Source organism: Neopsephotus bourkii, unplaced genomic scaffold (genome assembly GCF_033783945.1).
Source record: "Neopsephotus bourkii isolate Nb327-2 ecotype Australia unplaced genomic scaffold, CSIRO-AGI_Nbou_v1 NB_1132, whole genome shotgun sequence".
Taxonomy (NCBI): Eukaryota; Metazoa; Chordata; class Aves; order Psittaciformes; family Psittacidae; genus Neopsephotus; species Neopsephotus bourkii.
In genome coordinates, this window is record NW_026901618.1 from 4,917,541 (window position 1) to 4,934,572 (window position 17,032).

A 17,032-nucleotide genomic window follows, 5' to 3' on the forward strand; every position below is an offset into this window, starting at 1 on the left:
TGAAAACACCATCTGGAGCTGCCTGTCCTTTTCTTACACCTGGCAATCATTTGGGGAGTTTGTTCATAATTAAGACACTGAAACATTTGGTTCTGCCAAAGTTTCAAATTTTAATTTAAAATTTACATCACTCTTTCAACTTATATGAAAATTACAGGAGAATATTCACAAAAATGGAGTCACAAAAAATAATGCACTGCAAGTTCAAAATGGCATGCTAACTCAGAAACAGGTTATTATCTATAAACTAGTTTTGTATGCGTTTTGAGAACCATCAGGAAGTCTTGTTCTTTATTACCAAATTAACACATATAAAAGTATAAATACAGACCAAGCCAAGCTATCTTTATTTTTACTCCCTATTAACAAAGCTCTGGCATTCTACAATCATTGATTCTGAAGGAAAAATTTGAATCCACATGCTTATAAGATTAAGTATTTTTGTGATGATGATTGTTATAAGTGTGTGATATATCTACATAGTTTTTCCTAACAGTGGATAAAACTATTTTCAGATACTAAATGGCATTCAAGGTGATTCAGTTTATGTGGAAATTACTTTAATAGCATCTTTAACATTGTACAGAACAACAGAGACTGTAGTAAGTACATGATGATCTGACACTGCATGCCACATAAAGTTGTTATTTTAGGAAGAAATGGTTTTCATGGGGATAAGTCACTAAAGACTGAAAGAATGATTAGAAGTATCTTTCAAAGTGCAACACTGGTCATTAGATTGGTAGTTATTTTAGTATTTAAAAAAAAAAAACGAACAAGCAAGAACCTGACTGTGGTCGTCCTCACTAAACCAGTGAAGTTCATACTCCTCAAGTATACTTTGGCAAAAAGAAAACACTATGAGCAATACTAAAGGCATTAAACAACTGAATATACACTCCAATCATAGTACATATTAAGACTGCTCCTTATATTGCATGTACCTAAAAGAACTCTCCTAATACCAAAGAGGAGTCAAATTTGTATCTATAAATTTCACCTCTCTCAAGTGTCACAGCCATTCCCAGCTGCTTCATTTTGTGTGTTAATATACGATTTAGCTGAAACTGTGTAAAAACGAATGTTGCTAGATAGCTCCTCCAAGTGCCATTTATTTCTAAATTGTTTGAAGTAAATAAATTATTCCAGTTAACTTAGGAAGTAATTCCTATTGATAAAATTAGTTCAAGTTCCACCTGTTTCAGACAGATGCATTAAAAAAAAAAAAATTGACAAAAAGCAAAGTAGCCTTGCTTTTGACCATTCTATATCACTCTCTGCATCAATCATCTTAAGAGAAAGAGGCGTAATTCTGATGGTGTTATATAAGAACCTTACATAAAGCCAGAAAAAAAAGGTAACTTTCAACTGTAACTGGTTCCACTATTTCCAGATGTGAGAGATTTGAAACGAGCTACTAAGAGATTCTTATGATAAGTTTTATGCAGTTATGAAGGGTAGTTATATGGTCTGGTTTAGACCTCTAGGGTGTATTCAAGAAGCACTAAGTCTTATGAATACAAGATTTTGTCAGCAGTCAAAAAAGAGAAAAGTGATTTCCCTTACTCCATCCTGTGAAAAACCATTTAAGGGAAAAAAAAAAATAAATAAATAAAATACAAGTGCCAAGTTCACCATACACTTCAGAGCTTCTTTCACCAGGAAAGTGAATCTAGTAAATCACTGAAAACTCACTCCCAAATATCCCATTGACACAAATCCTGTCTTCAGTCCTTCTACTCACACTCAAGAAGGGCATTAACTGAGAAAATTGTTAGTTAAAAGAGAGGAAGGCAGTTCTAAGAAAAGGCTCGTATCTAAAATAGCAAGAAGGACAACTAGCCTATATGACTCCTCTACATTTTCTCATGTTTCAGCTGATTAATTTCTTCCCTCACAGCAATATGTTCAGAATCTTACATCAAGCATTTCTTTTAAGAGACTGAAGGCAAAGATGTCTGAGTATCTTTTCAAAAGCGTCAGTGCAGAGTCAGTTCTAAGTGTCTATTTCAGTGTTACAAAGTGGTGTTCTTCAACTGTTGTGGATTGCCTGTGCTTGCTGAATCTTTCAAGCAAGTTTTAATCTGTTGCTGCTTTCTGTAATAAAGCAAACAGAACGTAAGTGAATGCATTCCCCACACACATCTGATTCCTCCCCATCTTTTCGCTTGTCAACACAAAATCCTCTGCCTGTTTTTAGCAACACTTAACAGGAGAAAAAACTATAAAAGAGGTCTGAAGGCTGCTAAGATACTATGAGCTTCATAAAATAGCCAGGAGAGAAATTATTCATGTCCTGTTTTTACAAAGCTTCAGTGTCAGCTTGACTTTATTGGATTTCAGAAAATCCATATAGGAACACAACTGCAAGAAGAAACAAGTCTTCTTCCTTGGCACACAAAATCACATGTTCCCCTTTCACATATTTGCAAGAACTGAAGAGATTTTTTGTATCCAAGACATCAACAAATTCTAAAATTTCACCACTTTGTGAAATTAAGAAAAATAAAAAGAAAAATAATAGAGAATTATACAAAGAAGATTTCTAGATGTCTCTCTGATTTAATACCATGATCACTCATTATTAAAGGTGATCAGTTTAGGGTTAGGCTCTAAGCATTCAAATTTCTCATCAAGTCTATATTCCAGTTACAGAGAAGAACTTGGGCTAGCACTGCAGTTCCCATGAGACACCTATGAAACCAATGTATTATTCATAGAAATAAAAAGTCTTACTTAAACAGCCTGTTAAACAAGGAAGCAACTGAACTTCCCTACATTTCAAGGTCAGCTCTCATAAGTAGCAAAAAATTTACCAATTAATCTGAGTCAAGAACTGTTCTGTGGTGAAAGGCAGGTTGAGCTTTTAATGCTAGTCTGAGGAGAAGGAACAGCAAAACACATGTCCTTGAAGAAACAAATGAAATAAGTGCATATGGCTAAAGAGCTAAGAGGTTCTAGTCTTGATGATTTATAATACAGGAAGACACATCATGAAACATTAAAGTATTCATAGTAGTTATGCTTTGTTTTCAGTAGACTGAAAACAAATTCAGCTCTGCCTCAGAAAATGGAGTCAATACCAGTCAAATCCACTGTTGACTGATGACCACATATTCTTGATGCTTCACAAAGTGGTTAGAACACAGCATAGCAATCCCAAAGATATGAAGTAACATACCAATGTGATAAAATGTAAAATTTAATTACTGCCACATTTTTGTTGACGTTAGGCTTGTTTGGGTTCTCATAGTTTTGGATTATCTTTTCTTTTTAAACATTTATGCATTTTCTTTTAATTTTTGGTCTGAAACCTGCATTATCAGACAAACTTTTTGGAACTTTCCTGGTCCTTTAAAACAGCATTTATATCAAAAGCTTTTGTAATGCTGACTAAGCATTAATGTTGTGAAAGATACACATTGCAACTAAAGACAGAATTCTTCTTTATAGACATGTTGTTTCACTATAACATAGGTTGTTACAAACACCTTGTCATGAAAAATCCTCTTTAACATTTACTGCTAGCCTGGTCCTGTTAGGCTATCTTTTTACAAGAGTAATTTTTGAAACACAGAGTAAAGATAGAAACACTTTTTGTGTACAACCTATTCACAGGAAGAATACTACAGGAAGAATTAAGGTATGACATACATCCTTTTCATTACAAGAATGAGATGGATGAAGTGCATGGATGGCTTTTAGGTGTGGAAATCTCATAACTGTAATTCCAGTAGTAGTCTGCACTTGTGAAAATAAGATACATCCCTCATTCTTCTAACTTCTCTATTTCTCTTCTGTTACAATCATCAAGTCCTCTATCACTATAACTGAGTGAACTACTTTAACTGAACTACTTAGATGCTACTGAAGATCCCAAAACTATTTTGATCATTCTGACCTTTCTGGAGTGACAAAGTACAAAAGGCTTCTGAAAATCACTTTACTGTTAAAACCTGATAAAATCACAGAATTGATCCAACATTTCAGGTAAATGAAACTGAAAATAAATGTTTTGGTTCAGAACCACAGCAGTTTGTTTTTTGTTTTCTGTAATAATAGCCTATGTTTAATTATAACTGAAAGTATGACTTAATCTGGGAAGTACTGTGAATTTAGCAGCAATAAAAATATATTCCTTATTGTGAAGTAGCAGAACTGGCAGAAAGAAATAAAATTTATATGGATAAAACTTACGTTGTTTCTGGGTATTATTTTACCTTCTTCATAATTCAGAGAACATCTCTCCACTTTTGACTCATAATCCCCTCCCAAAGGCCTGAATATCACTTATTACTGTACTTCAGACCCTTTCCTATCTTTCCTGTATATGTAGCTGACAACCCTGATATTTGATCTGCTAATCACATACTAATCTGGCACATAGGTTGCTGGAACAAAAGAGGCATTGGTGCTTTTCTGCAGCAGAACACTATACCATGCAGTTGGACTGAGACCAGCTGGAGATATCTACCATTTTGTGTCCTCAGCCTGAGAGATATTCCATGTCATGTGGCCCAATATGGCATTGTCTTATGTACCAAAAAGGATATTTGTGAGGTCTGTCAAAAAGCAAAGACTTTTTTTTTTTTAATTTTTTTTCACAGCCGAACCATCAGACCACGCACTGAAGTGTTGTACTGCCATAGGCTTTGCTTGCCAAGCCTGAAAATCTACCAGGAAGCACCAGCTTTCAAGAGCAGACTATTCTGCTATGCTACTTAGTTTATTGTGACATCTGAAGGGGGCCTAGAAGGATGCTGGAGAGGGACTGCTCATCAGCTACTCTAGCAACAAGACAAGGGGTAATGGGTTCAAACTTAAACAGGGGAAGTTCAGGTTAGATATAAGGAAGAAGTTCTTTAATGTGAGAGCGGTGAGGCACTGGAATGGGTTGCCCAAAGAACTGGTAAATGCTCCATCCCTGGCTCTGTTCAAGGCCAGTTTGAGCAGAGCCTTCGGTAACATGGTCTAGTGTGAAGCATGCCTGCCCATGGCAGGGGGCTAGAACTAGATGATCTTCAAGTCTGTTCCAACCCTAACCATTCTATGATTCTATGATACACAAACTCCCTGGAAGCCATGAATTAGCCTTGATAAATGAACACCAAAACATTCAAGTTCTATACAAACTGCTACAATACTTTGAGAGTTAAAACAATTGGAACAGAACCACTGTGTTCTGCACAGCAATATGTTAAACTTTAACAGCTAGAAAAGCAGCAACTACCAAACTAAGAAACACCATTACAGAGATTCTCTCTCATTAAGTTCATCTTAGAAAAATACTTCCATTAGAAGAATTACTATGCATATTAATTACATATGAGCAATCAATTTTATCTCATTCTGAGCATCAAAAAGGTTAGGAGACAATGCCTTCATGCTATAAATATACTGCACTGCACTGAATTCACATAACTGATGTGAGGTAACCAAGCCTACCACACTTTTCCTTACAGGAGGACTCAAAGTAGCACAATGTCAGAGCCACTGTCTGCTTAGTTCCTGTCAAGAACCTGATGGCAACAGATCCATGGGGCGTGCTGTGCTCTTACACTGTCAGATGCATGCGCTACAAGGCAGTATCGGCAGAGGCACTCTGATTTTAGAATTCCCGATGAATTCTAAAAGTCTCATTTAAGTTTACTTGAAAAAGTTTAGCTAAATATTCTGGGGTAAATATGGGTAAATATATCAGGGGGAGACTCTTCATTAGGGACTACAGTGGTAGGACAAGGGGTAACAGACTCAAACTTAAACAGGGTAAGTTCAGGTTAGCTACAGGGAAGAAGTTCTTTACTATGAGGGTAGTGAGGCACTGGAATGGATTGCCCAAGAAAGTTCTGAATGCTCTGTGGCTGACGGTGTTCAAAGCCAGGTTGGACAGAGCCTTGGCTGATATGGTTTAGTGGGAGGTGTCCCTACCAATGGCAGGGGGGGTGGAACTTGATCATCTTAAGGTCCTTTCCAACCCTAACTATCCTATGATTCTATGAAATATTCATGTAAAAATACAAAAAGGTAATAAAGAGATTCAGGATGTCTAACACATTCAGCTTTCTGTATCCAAAGCAGAAGCAGATCCTGAGCATGGCTAAGGAAAAAGCTTGGTCATATTGTGCACAGCTCTGCTTCAAAGAGGGACATTAAAAGCAGAGTATGGTTTTAAATCACAAACATCAATTTACAACAACACTGAATAGCTAGGGAGACACAGTGCCTAACTGCACTGTTCTCTTGCCTTTTCCCTCCCATGCTGTTACCCAATTACTACAGCACTGAAACAGACACAACCTATAGCTGTATATTTTCCTCCGAAAAACAGTGATCCTGTTAATTTTCCTTATTCTTGGCAAATGTGTGGCTCAACCTCTTCCGTTAGTATTTATTAACTATATTTTTCTACATTGAAATTTTAAGTATTTAAGTGCCTAACACCTGGTGCTATAACTACAGGTTTCATGACGTGTGTGCTTCTTCCCACTGATTCCAGAAGTGGAAAAGAGAAAATGTGAAGTCCAAACTCCTAACCTCAAGATCTTTCAACTCAATAAAGAAACAATTCAATTTAGTAAATGCAATGAATATCTTATCTCATAAACTTAATCCATATATTCGAAAGAAAGACAGATTAAACCACTGTGATCATAAATAAAAAAACCCATCCTGTTGCTGCTATACTGTGATTTTTATTGATTTATTGAAATTTTTACCTACAAAATCTCTTTGGTCTTCCATAAAAAGGTTTATTTTTCCCACAAAAATATTCTCCTTTAAAACAATACAGTATTTCCATTACATTTATAATTGCTAATTCAAAAATGTGAGAAAAGGCACAATATATGCAAAAAACATACTCTTCTTATCACAGGAAAAATCTGACATTTATGGTGGACATGGAGAAATCAAGCTGTTTGTCTCCTTCTAAAAATCAAATAAATGACAAAATTACCAGCTTAGAGTTCTCTTTCATACATTTGGAATAAAATGTCTAGTCACGTATCATTACAAGCTGCTGAGGGAGTTTGGAAGGCAAAAAAGAAAAGGGCACCAAAAAGAGCTGTAACAATGACTTTCAGGGCCATGCTGACCAGATTAACATTTCTGTATTTCTATAGGTTCAAACTGAGGGAAAGGCAACATAACCTGGCAAATTTCAACTCTTAAAAATCCTAGAAGCTGAGACCTGGACTCAGAGCAGTAGTATGTAACGCCTAGAGAAAAAGTGGATTCAGTGCTGGCACACTGGAAGCTGTTTTCTCTTTGAAAGGGAACAATTGCAACTTTGTATAATCTTACTTTTGGGCAGATGTAGGCAGTTTTGAAGTATGTCTAAATGTTTGCATTAAATTCCTTTACTATATGTAAGATTTCTTGCATTATTTTTTCTTTATAGCAGAATTAAATAAGAATGATTAAATGTCTTTTTTAAAGAAAATTCAAGTTATATTGTGTCAGTTTCTTTCTTTTAAAATAAGAAGGGCCTAATCCAGACTCAATGAATTGATGTGTTTAGATTTTTATTACTGATCTAATAAAAAAAAAAGGAAAAGAAAATTTTGTGACATCAAAATTTTTCATTATTTTTTTCTTATTTTTTGGATCGAAGAATAATTTTCTTCATTAAAAATTACATTACCTTCTTTTAACTATTTTTCAAATACTGTTAGTTCTAAAGGTGATTATTCCCTGATATTTCAAATTTTCCTCTTAAAAATATATAAATTCAAGTATATAAATTCATATGTCCTGCAACAAGGACATAAGGTTTTGTATTCCCATTTTGTGCTTGGTACTAAGACAAAACTATTCTACTTAGTGCATGAATGTTTCCGGAATGTCTTTACTAGGAAAAACAGGAAAAGCTATGGTATAATTTGGGAAGTTCATTCACATCTTGGGCCAGACACTTTATTGATTTATCTAAACAGTGATACAATTTCAGTCAGCTCAGTGGGATACATCTATAGTCACTCTAAGAAAGAGACATACTTTAGTTGCAAAAATTCTAAAAGCTATTACAAGGATCATAGAATCATAGAATAGTTAGGGCTGGAAAGGACCTTAAGATCATCTAGTTCCAACCCCCCTGCCATGGGCAGACACACCTCACATTAAACCATGTCAGCCAAGGCTCTGTCTAACCTGGCCTTGAACACCACCAGGGATGGAGCATTCACAACTTCCTTGGGCAACACATTCGGGTGCCTCAACACCCTCACAGTAAATAACTTCTTCCTTATATCCAATGTAAACTTCCCCTGTTTAAGTTTGAACCCATGACCCCCTGTCCTATCACCACAGTCCCTAATGAAGAGTCCCTCCCCAGCATCCCTATAGACCCCCTTCAGATACTGGAAGGCTGCTATGAGGTCTCTACGCAGCCTTTTCTTCTCCAGGCTGAACGTCCCCAACTTTCTCATCCTGTCTTCATAAGGGAGGTGCTCCAGTCCCCTGATCATCCTCGTGGTCCTCCTCTGGACTTGTTCCAACAGTTCCATGTCCTTTTTATGTTGAGGACACCAGAACTGCACACAATACTCCAAGTGAGGTCTCACGAGAGCAGAGTAGAGGGGCAGGATCACCTCCTTTGACGTGTTGGTCACTCTCCTTTTGATGCAGCCTATGATACATTTGGCTTTCTGGGCTGCAAGCGCACACTGAAGCTGGCTCATGTTCATTTTCTCATTGACCAACACCCCCAAGTCCTTCTCCACAGGGCTGCTCTGGATCTCTTCTTTGTCTAACCTGTAGCTGTGCCTGGGATTGCTCCCACCCAGGTGTAGGACCTTGCACTTGGCATGGTTAAACTTCATAAGGTTGACATCAGCCCACCTCACAAGCGAGTCAAAGTCCTCTTCATGGCATCCCTTCCCTCCAGCTTATCAACTGATCCACACAACTTGGTGTCATTGGCAAACCTGTTGTGGGCGCACTCAATCCCACTGTCCATGTCACTGACAAAGATGTTGAACAAGACCAGTCCCAACACCAGTTCCTGAGGGACACTAGACATTACTGGTCTCCAGCTGGACACTGAGCCATTGACCCAACTCTTTGCATGAGGCCAGCCAGCCAGTTCTTTATCCACTGAGTGGTCCATTTATCAGACTGATGTCTCTCCAATTTAGAGACAAGGATGTCATGTGGGACAGTGTCGAACGCTTTGCACAAGCCCAGGTAGATGACATCAACTGCTCTACCCCTGTCTATCAGTTCTGTAGCTCCATCATAGAATGCCACCAAATTTATCAGGCATTATTCCCCCTTAGTGAAGCCGTGCTGGCTGTCACCAAGCACCTTGTTGTTTTTCATGTGCCTTAGGATGCCTTCCAGGGGAATCTGCTCCAAGATTTTGCCAGGCACAGAGGTGAGACTGACTGGTCTGTATTTCCCCGGGTCATCCAGGGGATTTGCACAATTCTATAATACCATGGTAAAAGTTGTACCTGAACACTTCTGTTCTCACTGAAGCTAAAACTTTGACTGTAACAGGAACAAATTTCCTATTGACTTCACTGAAAGTAGAGTCACGACAAAAATTTAAGTTTGGCTTTCTTTTCTTTCATCTTGTCAAAGGCTTTGCATTTTGCCATTTGCTATTACAGAATTCTGTGAAAACCAGGGATGGTAATGGCATTGTTTCACTTTTATTTTCAATATTTTTCCTAATTTCTCAAAGAGGCTCAAGCTCAGCCATAGAACCAGTTGCCTCATTCAGTGCGCTTAAGAAGCAACATTTCAGAAGTCTTTTAGGACAGTTCTCTTGGCTATCCTCATTACTGCTTGTTTGTTTTCTTCCTTCCAGAGAATAAGTGTGTTCCCATCAGAGTTCACTGATCTTCACAAAGAATCAATGTTGCTCTAAGGACAAAATATAGCGGAATTTAAAATGCTTATATGATCTGATGAAAAATGTTCACAGCAAATAATTAAACTGGTCATGAACTCTTGAAAATATGTTCTGCTGAAAAGTGTCTCTCTCTTGAAAACTCAGGGACAATTGACACAATTACATTCACAGTTCAGAAAGCTCTAGGCCTAGTCTTAAGCAGTCACTGACAATAGGTGATGAGTGAAGAGGAGAGAAACCCCAAACCCACAAACAAAAACCAATACCACCAAACAAGCTACCCTTCCTTGAATAGGGGTAAATCATTGCAACATCAGAAGATAGTGGTCTGCATTCCTTAAAACAAATCATGAAATGAAGATCAACAGGGAAGACAAGGTGTTTATCCACAATGCAATGGTCTTCAACTGTTCTTGAAACGATTGACAGCCCAGCATTAAGATTTAGGGATAACAAGGTATTTAACATCAAGATCAATGTTGAATATGGTAGTATTTTAAGAATCACACCTGTTCCAAAGCCTTTGAATACTACTAACAGTCCTGGAAAACAGAAGGAGCCAGAAGCACTTGGCAAGAGAAACTCCAAAAGAAGACTTTTTTTTGCTGTTAAGGAAGTCTCTCTTTCACCTGCAGTTTGAGAATGCTTTGGTTTTTTTTTTTTGTCACCCTTTCATTTTTCTTTTTTATTTATTTATTTTTAGATTGAGTGTGCAGGAAACAACATTACTTTGGGAGAAGATTGTTCCTTACATTCTCTTTACTACTGGTCACTTTAACACAAGGCAAGATTAAGTAAGCTCATGAAAATGCAAAACTGATGTAACAGTTGTTTGTGTTCACTGTTTCCAAGCTACGGCTGATGAGATATTTGGAACTTACTGTTCTTTCAGAAATTCATTACATCACAATAGTGGTAACAGTAGTTAATGCTTTCTAAAACCATACCTTCCCTGTTCCTGTAATATATTCATGCATATCTGTTTGCTTACACCTGTGATGTAAGGCATTTTTTTTACTCTAGACACATTTCCTTTGCATCCAAAAAGATTGGGAATGTGTATGAAATTACTACCTGCATGAACAAATATAAATAGGATTAAATAGAAGTTGGATGTGTAAATGCAATGGTAACAATAAGAAAAATCCTTTTTTCAGAGCAAATTACTCATTGAAATGTTATCAGAGAAGAAAGTAGTATCAGATATTTGGAGAAGAAGAGTAGGTTTACTGCATATCTCTAGTGGAAATCTTGATGATCATCTAAGATTTAGAAACCCTCTAAAGTGTTTCTTCTGTAATCCATTAAGAAAGTATGCATTAATTCAGATAGATGTCACCTTAAATATACAGATTTGTTTTGATTATGGCACTGAGTATGGGGTTTCTTAGGCTCACTTAAAATTCCAATCAGAAAAATACTCAGGATAATATTCTTGTATAATTCTGGGGAAAAAAAGAAAATCCCTTTTCTAATGACATTTCCACTCTAATTTCAAGTCCTCATCTTGAATTTAAATACATAGTTTACTTTTGAAATAATAATGCATATTATTAGTCTAACTTTATATTTATGAGCATTAACCTGGAACCTAAGAGTGGTGTGGCTAATGAATTATATAGCCTTCTGAATGGATGAATTGCCAGACTGTCACTGTAACTTTTCTAACAAAAGATAGAGACTGCTACCTGATAATTTGAATAGATAGTATTTTCTCTAGCAATAATATGGTATCTGAATAAAACATACACTAATACATTTTTGCATTAAAGAATAATCCATTGACTGAATATTAAAAATGGCACCTGAATACTTTTTGCCTTGAATCAGATCTTTAGGACTAGAACTCAAGAATTAAGAAATGTGGTCCTAAGATGCTTCAGAACCCTTCAAATTCTGTGGCTTTCAAGTCCAACTTTGGCTCAAGTTAGAAATTGTTATAGCTGCTGAAAGCAAAGATCACTCAAATAAAGCAACCTTAAATTATGAGGCTTTACATCCCAACACTTGTGCCCAAAGAAGAGGAAGAGATTTTTCAAGTAGCTGCTTAATCTGTTACTACCAGCAAAGAACAACAGCACAACAAATTTCAACATTTGACCATTGGTTTATATTCAAAATCACATTTGCCTTTTTTTAGTGACAGAGCTACTGCAAGCTGCAACACAGGTTGTTTTACTGAGACAGTTACAGAAAGAAAAGCATTTGCTTTCTTTGTGCTTGGAGCTGAGAACAAGCAAGATTTCCCCCCTGTGTTGACAGTGTACTTTTGCAATGACAAATAGGTAATTCATTCAAAATAACGCATTATTTACTTATCTAAGGATATGAACTAAAGGGTAAAAAATATATCTGCATAACAGAAAACCAGTGATAAATGTAACTTTGAAAATTTCCCTCTGGCTGAATCACTTATAACTATGCAAAGAACTAGACCACCTTCACCACACCTCCACTCCCTCAGAGATAAAGTTTAATAGACCATCAGCTTTTCCACTGTCACTGCTTGGAAGTCTCTCTGACACTGATAAATGCTTAGCATAGTTTGAGTCTTTCACCCTTCTTTGGGTACACTTTTACCTCTGGGAGGTAGACCATTCTGATCCTGGCACCTGAGGAATAACATCCTCCACTGGGAAGCTCAGCTGTTGTTTCCCTGCACCTGACATTACTGCAATATCTTGAGCCTGTCTGGGGAGAACTGCTGAGTAGCATCAGTAGCCAAGAAGTACTTTGCTGCTTTCAAAGTTTTTCTGATAATCATGTTGTGATTAAGCAGCACACTTACTACTGTAGATAGGATAGCATTTAACCTGAATGAGCCACAGAATTTGACAGCAGAGTTACAGAAAGAGTTAATGCACTGGCTCAACCTATCAGGCCTCTCCAGTTTGAAAGACAAAAAAGAAAGTGATAGGGGGAGTGTCCAGAGGGGAGCAGGGGAGGAATCTGACCCTGCAATCTGGGAAGATCATTGTACACAGAGGCGAAGTTTTCCATTAAAAAACTTGAAGTAAAATAACTCACTTCAGACATTTAGTTTCATAACAATGGGGAAGTGTACTTAAAAGCTTATATGTGAAACATTTTCACACTTAACGACATTTTGGATTGAAAACCTGGGAAAAAAAAAAAAAAAAGAACAAACCCCACACCAACAAATCCCCTAAGCAAACATTCAAACCCCCTATACTACAACCTACTCATCTGAAAATGTGTGCATTTGTTTTCTGAATGCCCGATAGCTACATAAACTCATTGCTAACAGGGGGGACAAAAAGTGTTTGAATGCCTGCAGCTTAGTTATGAGGGAGGAGAGTGGGGAAAGCCATTTGAAAAACATCCACTTAAGCTGTGCTATCAGGAACACAGAAGACAATTCAGAGTTGTAAGAAAGTGAAGGTATTAAGCACATAGGCAGATCCAAGAGCTGTGTAGCAGAAATCCAGATAAGCAAACCCTTAATGCTGTTATTCCACATATGCAACACAGGTAACTAGAAATCTGCAGATCTCTGGGATCTCCTGCACAGGTAAGAGGCACCTTTTTTGTGCTTAGTATATATTCCCTGGTTTCATATGTAAAAAATATGTCTGTGTAACACACATACAACAATACAAAATATCTACCATGGGAATTCTGAGCAGCTGAAATAACTATCAAGCAGTTATTATATATGCTTTTTTTTAGTATTCAAATTTTTCATAATGTGATTTATAATTGCTAATTAGACAAATACTTGCATAGAAAAATTAAAATACTTGTATGAATTAACTTTTGAAAACTTCTATGCAAAGCATAATTTCTAATATTATCTGGAATCCCTTCTTGCACTGGTGCCCAGAATTAGAATTATCCCTCTTCTGGATTAAAGATGCATTGGTGGATTAGTCTATCACTGATGACAACATAATACATCCTTCCTAGAGGCTTAAAATGAATGGAAGTCTGTTAACTACAGACTATGTTAAAAACAACAACCAAAAAAAAATAAAAGCCCTCTGATACAAAACCGTATTTTACCATTTAAATATCATGATGTGTGAAGACAATGTGGTTTGAGAACCACAGGTTCAGAGCGAGGTATCAGTTCTATTCCTTTCACAGACTGTACCACCTATAAAATTAGTAAGACATGAGACTGATTCCTGCAAGGGTTAACCAGCAGTATTACTTCTAGCTTTAGTCATCTGAGCATCCTCAGGAATACCACCTGGACAATTTAAATGAAAACAAAATTTGCTTTAATGTTTCTACTTGATGCTCAGATATGTATACACGTTTTTCAAAATTGTGTTTATTTACTTAAACTTTTTTTGTCAGTTGAAGCAATAATTTTATACTTAAATTTAGTATTTTTAAAGGAAAAATTATATTGTGTCAAAGCAAAGCAGATGAGCTATTTCTGAAGATTTTAAATTGAGCTGTGATATGGATTAGGATACATAACTGTTTCAGATAACCAAGTTGATTCACTGGTTTATTCTAACACTCTAAGAGGTGTTATGTTATTCTGTAAATTAAGACATGATACCAGGTTTCCATAGAATACTACTATCCTCCAAAGGTTTAGTAGATATGAGACTACGTAGCTCGTAAAAAGTCTTCCCCTGTGAACTTCTGAGAATAGGTCATATTACATGCTGATAATCCCACAACGATGACTTCTAGAATAGGCCTGTTTAATATTTAAACCAAATTCTGAAATGTTGACTAAAAAGAAAAATGTCACTGCCTGTAATAAAATATAATATGCTGTATTTTCTGGAGGCACTTAAATACCTAAGTACATTCTTTTTCAATTACAGCCCAGGAAAAGATAGATGAGTAGTTAGCATTAAAGATTTCAAAGTAAGACACTGACATTTGTTTCTGGGTTTGGAAAAGATTGGCCCAATTGACTTTGTAGTTAGTAGAATCACTGGTTTTAAAAGACTGGATAAATACAGCTATAGAATTCAGCTAAGCAATAAACTTTCTTCCACACTTGTCTGTTGGTGTCATTGAGAACATGGGGATTTGACATTTTTCTAGTGTTTTATTAAATAAAAGACCTTTATGTCATCACTAGTATGGCTTTTAAATTGGATCTTTGAAGAACAACACATAATTTGTCAAATGTTGGTGTGTACAGCTCACAGGCTGCGTGCTCCATCCTTTGCAAGGAAGCTATTGTAAAGGAGGGAGTCCTGAGCACAAACAGGGAAGAAATGTTTTTCTGACAAATATTGGTATCAACAACAAGACTCTTACTAGAGCTGCATGGTTCAGTACTCAGTAAATACCACCCATACGCTTTATAGAAATAAAAGGGTAGAAGATAAGGGCTGAGTTCCATAGTTGAAGGAATTTAGAGGTACATTTAAGTAGTCTTGAGAGGGATTGCTTTATAATGAAGTTGTACAGCCCTGAATTGTAATCAGCCATGTATCCTCAGACCAGCAGAGCAGATACGATACAGTTTTTTGCTTCTCTGCAATTATCTCACTGTCTGTATCATTTTCTTGATGTTTTACAACTTACTGATCCAGTAATCACAGTTCAGTTCTCTTAATCACACATTAACTGAGCCTTTGAGAAAATGCCAATAGATACATAACCAAGAAGATATCAAGCCCATTAGACTGCAGTGTTTCCAGTCAAGAGAAAGCTGATGGCAGCTCATATCTGAGTTTGTTTTTCCACCAACTTTGGATGACTGGGGGCGGGTTTTAAGGGAATTAAAGGGAAGAGAGTTCCCCCTATCCCCTTTTATTTTATTTAGTATTCATGAGCCCCATTAAAGAAGAAACATAAGGTACTCCTAATCCCTAGCCGTGGGGAGGAAACCAGCTTCCAACACTGAGCCGGCTCCTCGGCACCGCCGTGCTGGAGCGGGACCGTGGCGGCTCCGGGGGGCGGAGTGATGAGCTGCGGGACGCGGAACAGGTCACCACACCGTCCTGTCAGGACAGTCGTGGGGCTGGGACCCGTCCATGGTCCTGCAGCGGTAAGCCGCTGCAGCGCTGCCGCTGAAGGGCCGCTCCTTCCTTCCTCCCTCCCACCTAGCACCCGCAACAGCTGCTGCCGCTGCTGAGCCCGACTTGCCGGAATCCAGCTTTGAAGGAGATTTAATAGCCGGGCTGGGAGTAGTAAAGGAAAATAAATCTCCAAACCAGAGCCTTGCAGAGGTTCTGAAACCTGCCTTTCCTTCCAGCCTGTAGGCTGTCAGGGGCGCCGGGCGAGGTGGAAGCTCCAGCCCAGAGCACAACTTTCCTGAGAAGATCCCGGCTCCAAAGGCAGCCCGGCCCCCCGGAGCCCCACGCAGAGGGTAGGGAGGAGAGGGAACCCGGCACCCTCCTCACCTGCAAAGCAGTGGAGAAACCAGGCAGGAGAGAGGGAGAGGCTGGGATCTCCCTCGCCTTTCCCTCCTTATTCCCGGCTTCTGGTACCAAGGAAAGCCCCCTGAGGGCGGATGAGAGGAAAAAGGAGGCTCCCACCGCACGCACGGTGTCTTCCGAGCATCCCCTTCCCCGGGCACCCGGAGCCGACGCCCGCTGCCCCAGCCCGGACTCACGTGTGCCGTCAAACCGGGTGGCGATGGTGTCGAGGAAGGTGTTTTGGGGTGCCAGTAATCCCTTCATAACCGGCATTTTTCCAGCACGGTGAGAGGTTCCCCATCAAAGTTTGCCTGCTAGGGTGGCTCGAGAAGAAAGTGCAGAGGGCGCCCGGGGAAAAGGAGGAAAGAGGCGGAGGCAGGGAAGGATGGATGGGGAGGAGGAGGCGGGTGGGGATGCCTCGCGCCGCCTCCGGCGCAGGGAGCCCCCGCTCGTCAGAGCCAGACACACGGAGTCCCCAGCCCTGCCGCGGAGAGCCGCGCACAGGTGCGGAGCAGCCGCCCCCCACAGAGCAAAGAGGGAGGGGGGCGTCGGCAGAGAGCGGCGGCAGGTTGGAGGGCTGCGGGACGGCCACCCTTATCTACCTGCGGCTGGAGCGGGGCGGGAGCCGGCGGCCTCCTTGGGGTGCCCGGCCCTCCCCATCCCAGCCTGACCCGTCCGGCCCTCAGCATGTAACACGTTTCCTAGGCTAGAGGCGTATTATCTCCCATGAACCCTGTTTTGTAAGCAACGATACTGTAGGGTAAAGCATGAGATCTGTCTTTGCTGAAAGTAGAAACACTATTGTCATGGACAGCAA

General features: G+C 38.8%; 1 protein-coding gene across 2 annotated transcripts in view; it reads right to left on the minus strand.

Annotated features, from left to right (window-relative positions):
* The window catches only part of KCNH8 (potassium voltage-gated channel subfamily H member 8), a 174,488-nt gene extending 157,872 nt beyond the window's left edge, over positions 1 to 16,616 (minus strand). For both annotated transcript variants that reach the window (XM_061362724.1, XM_061362723.1), the window contains exon 1: positions 16,413 to 16,616. In XM_061362724.1, coding sequence (XP_061218708.1) covers positions 16,413 to 16,488 — 76 coding nt within the window. In that variant the 5' untranslated portion in view covers positions 16,489 to 16,616. The remainder of the gene's footprint in view (positions 1 to 16,412) is intronic.
* Between the last annotated feature and the right edge of the window lie 416 nt (positions 16,617 to 17,032).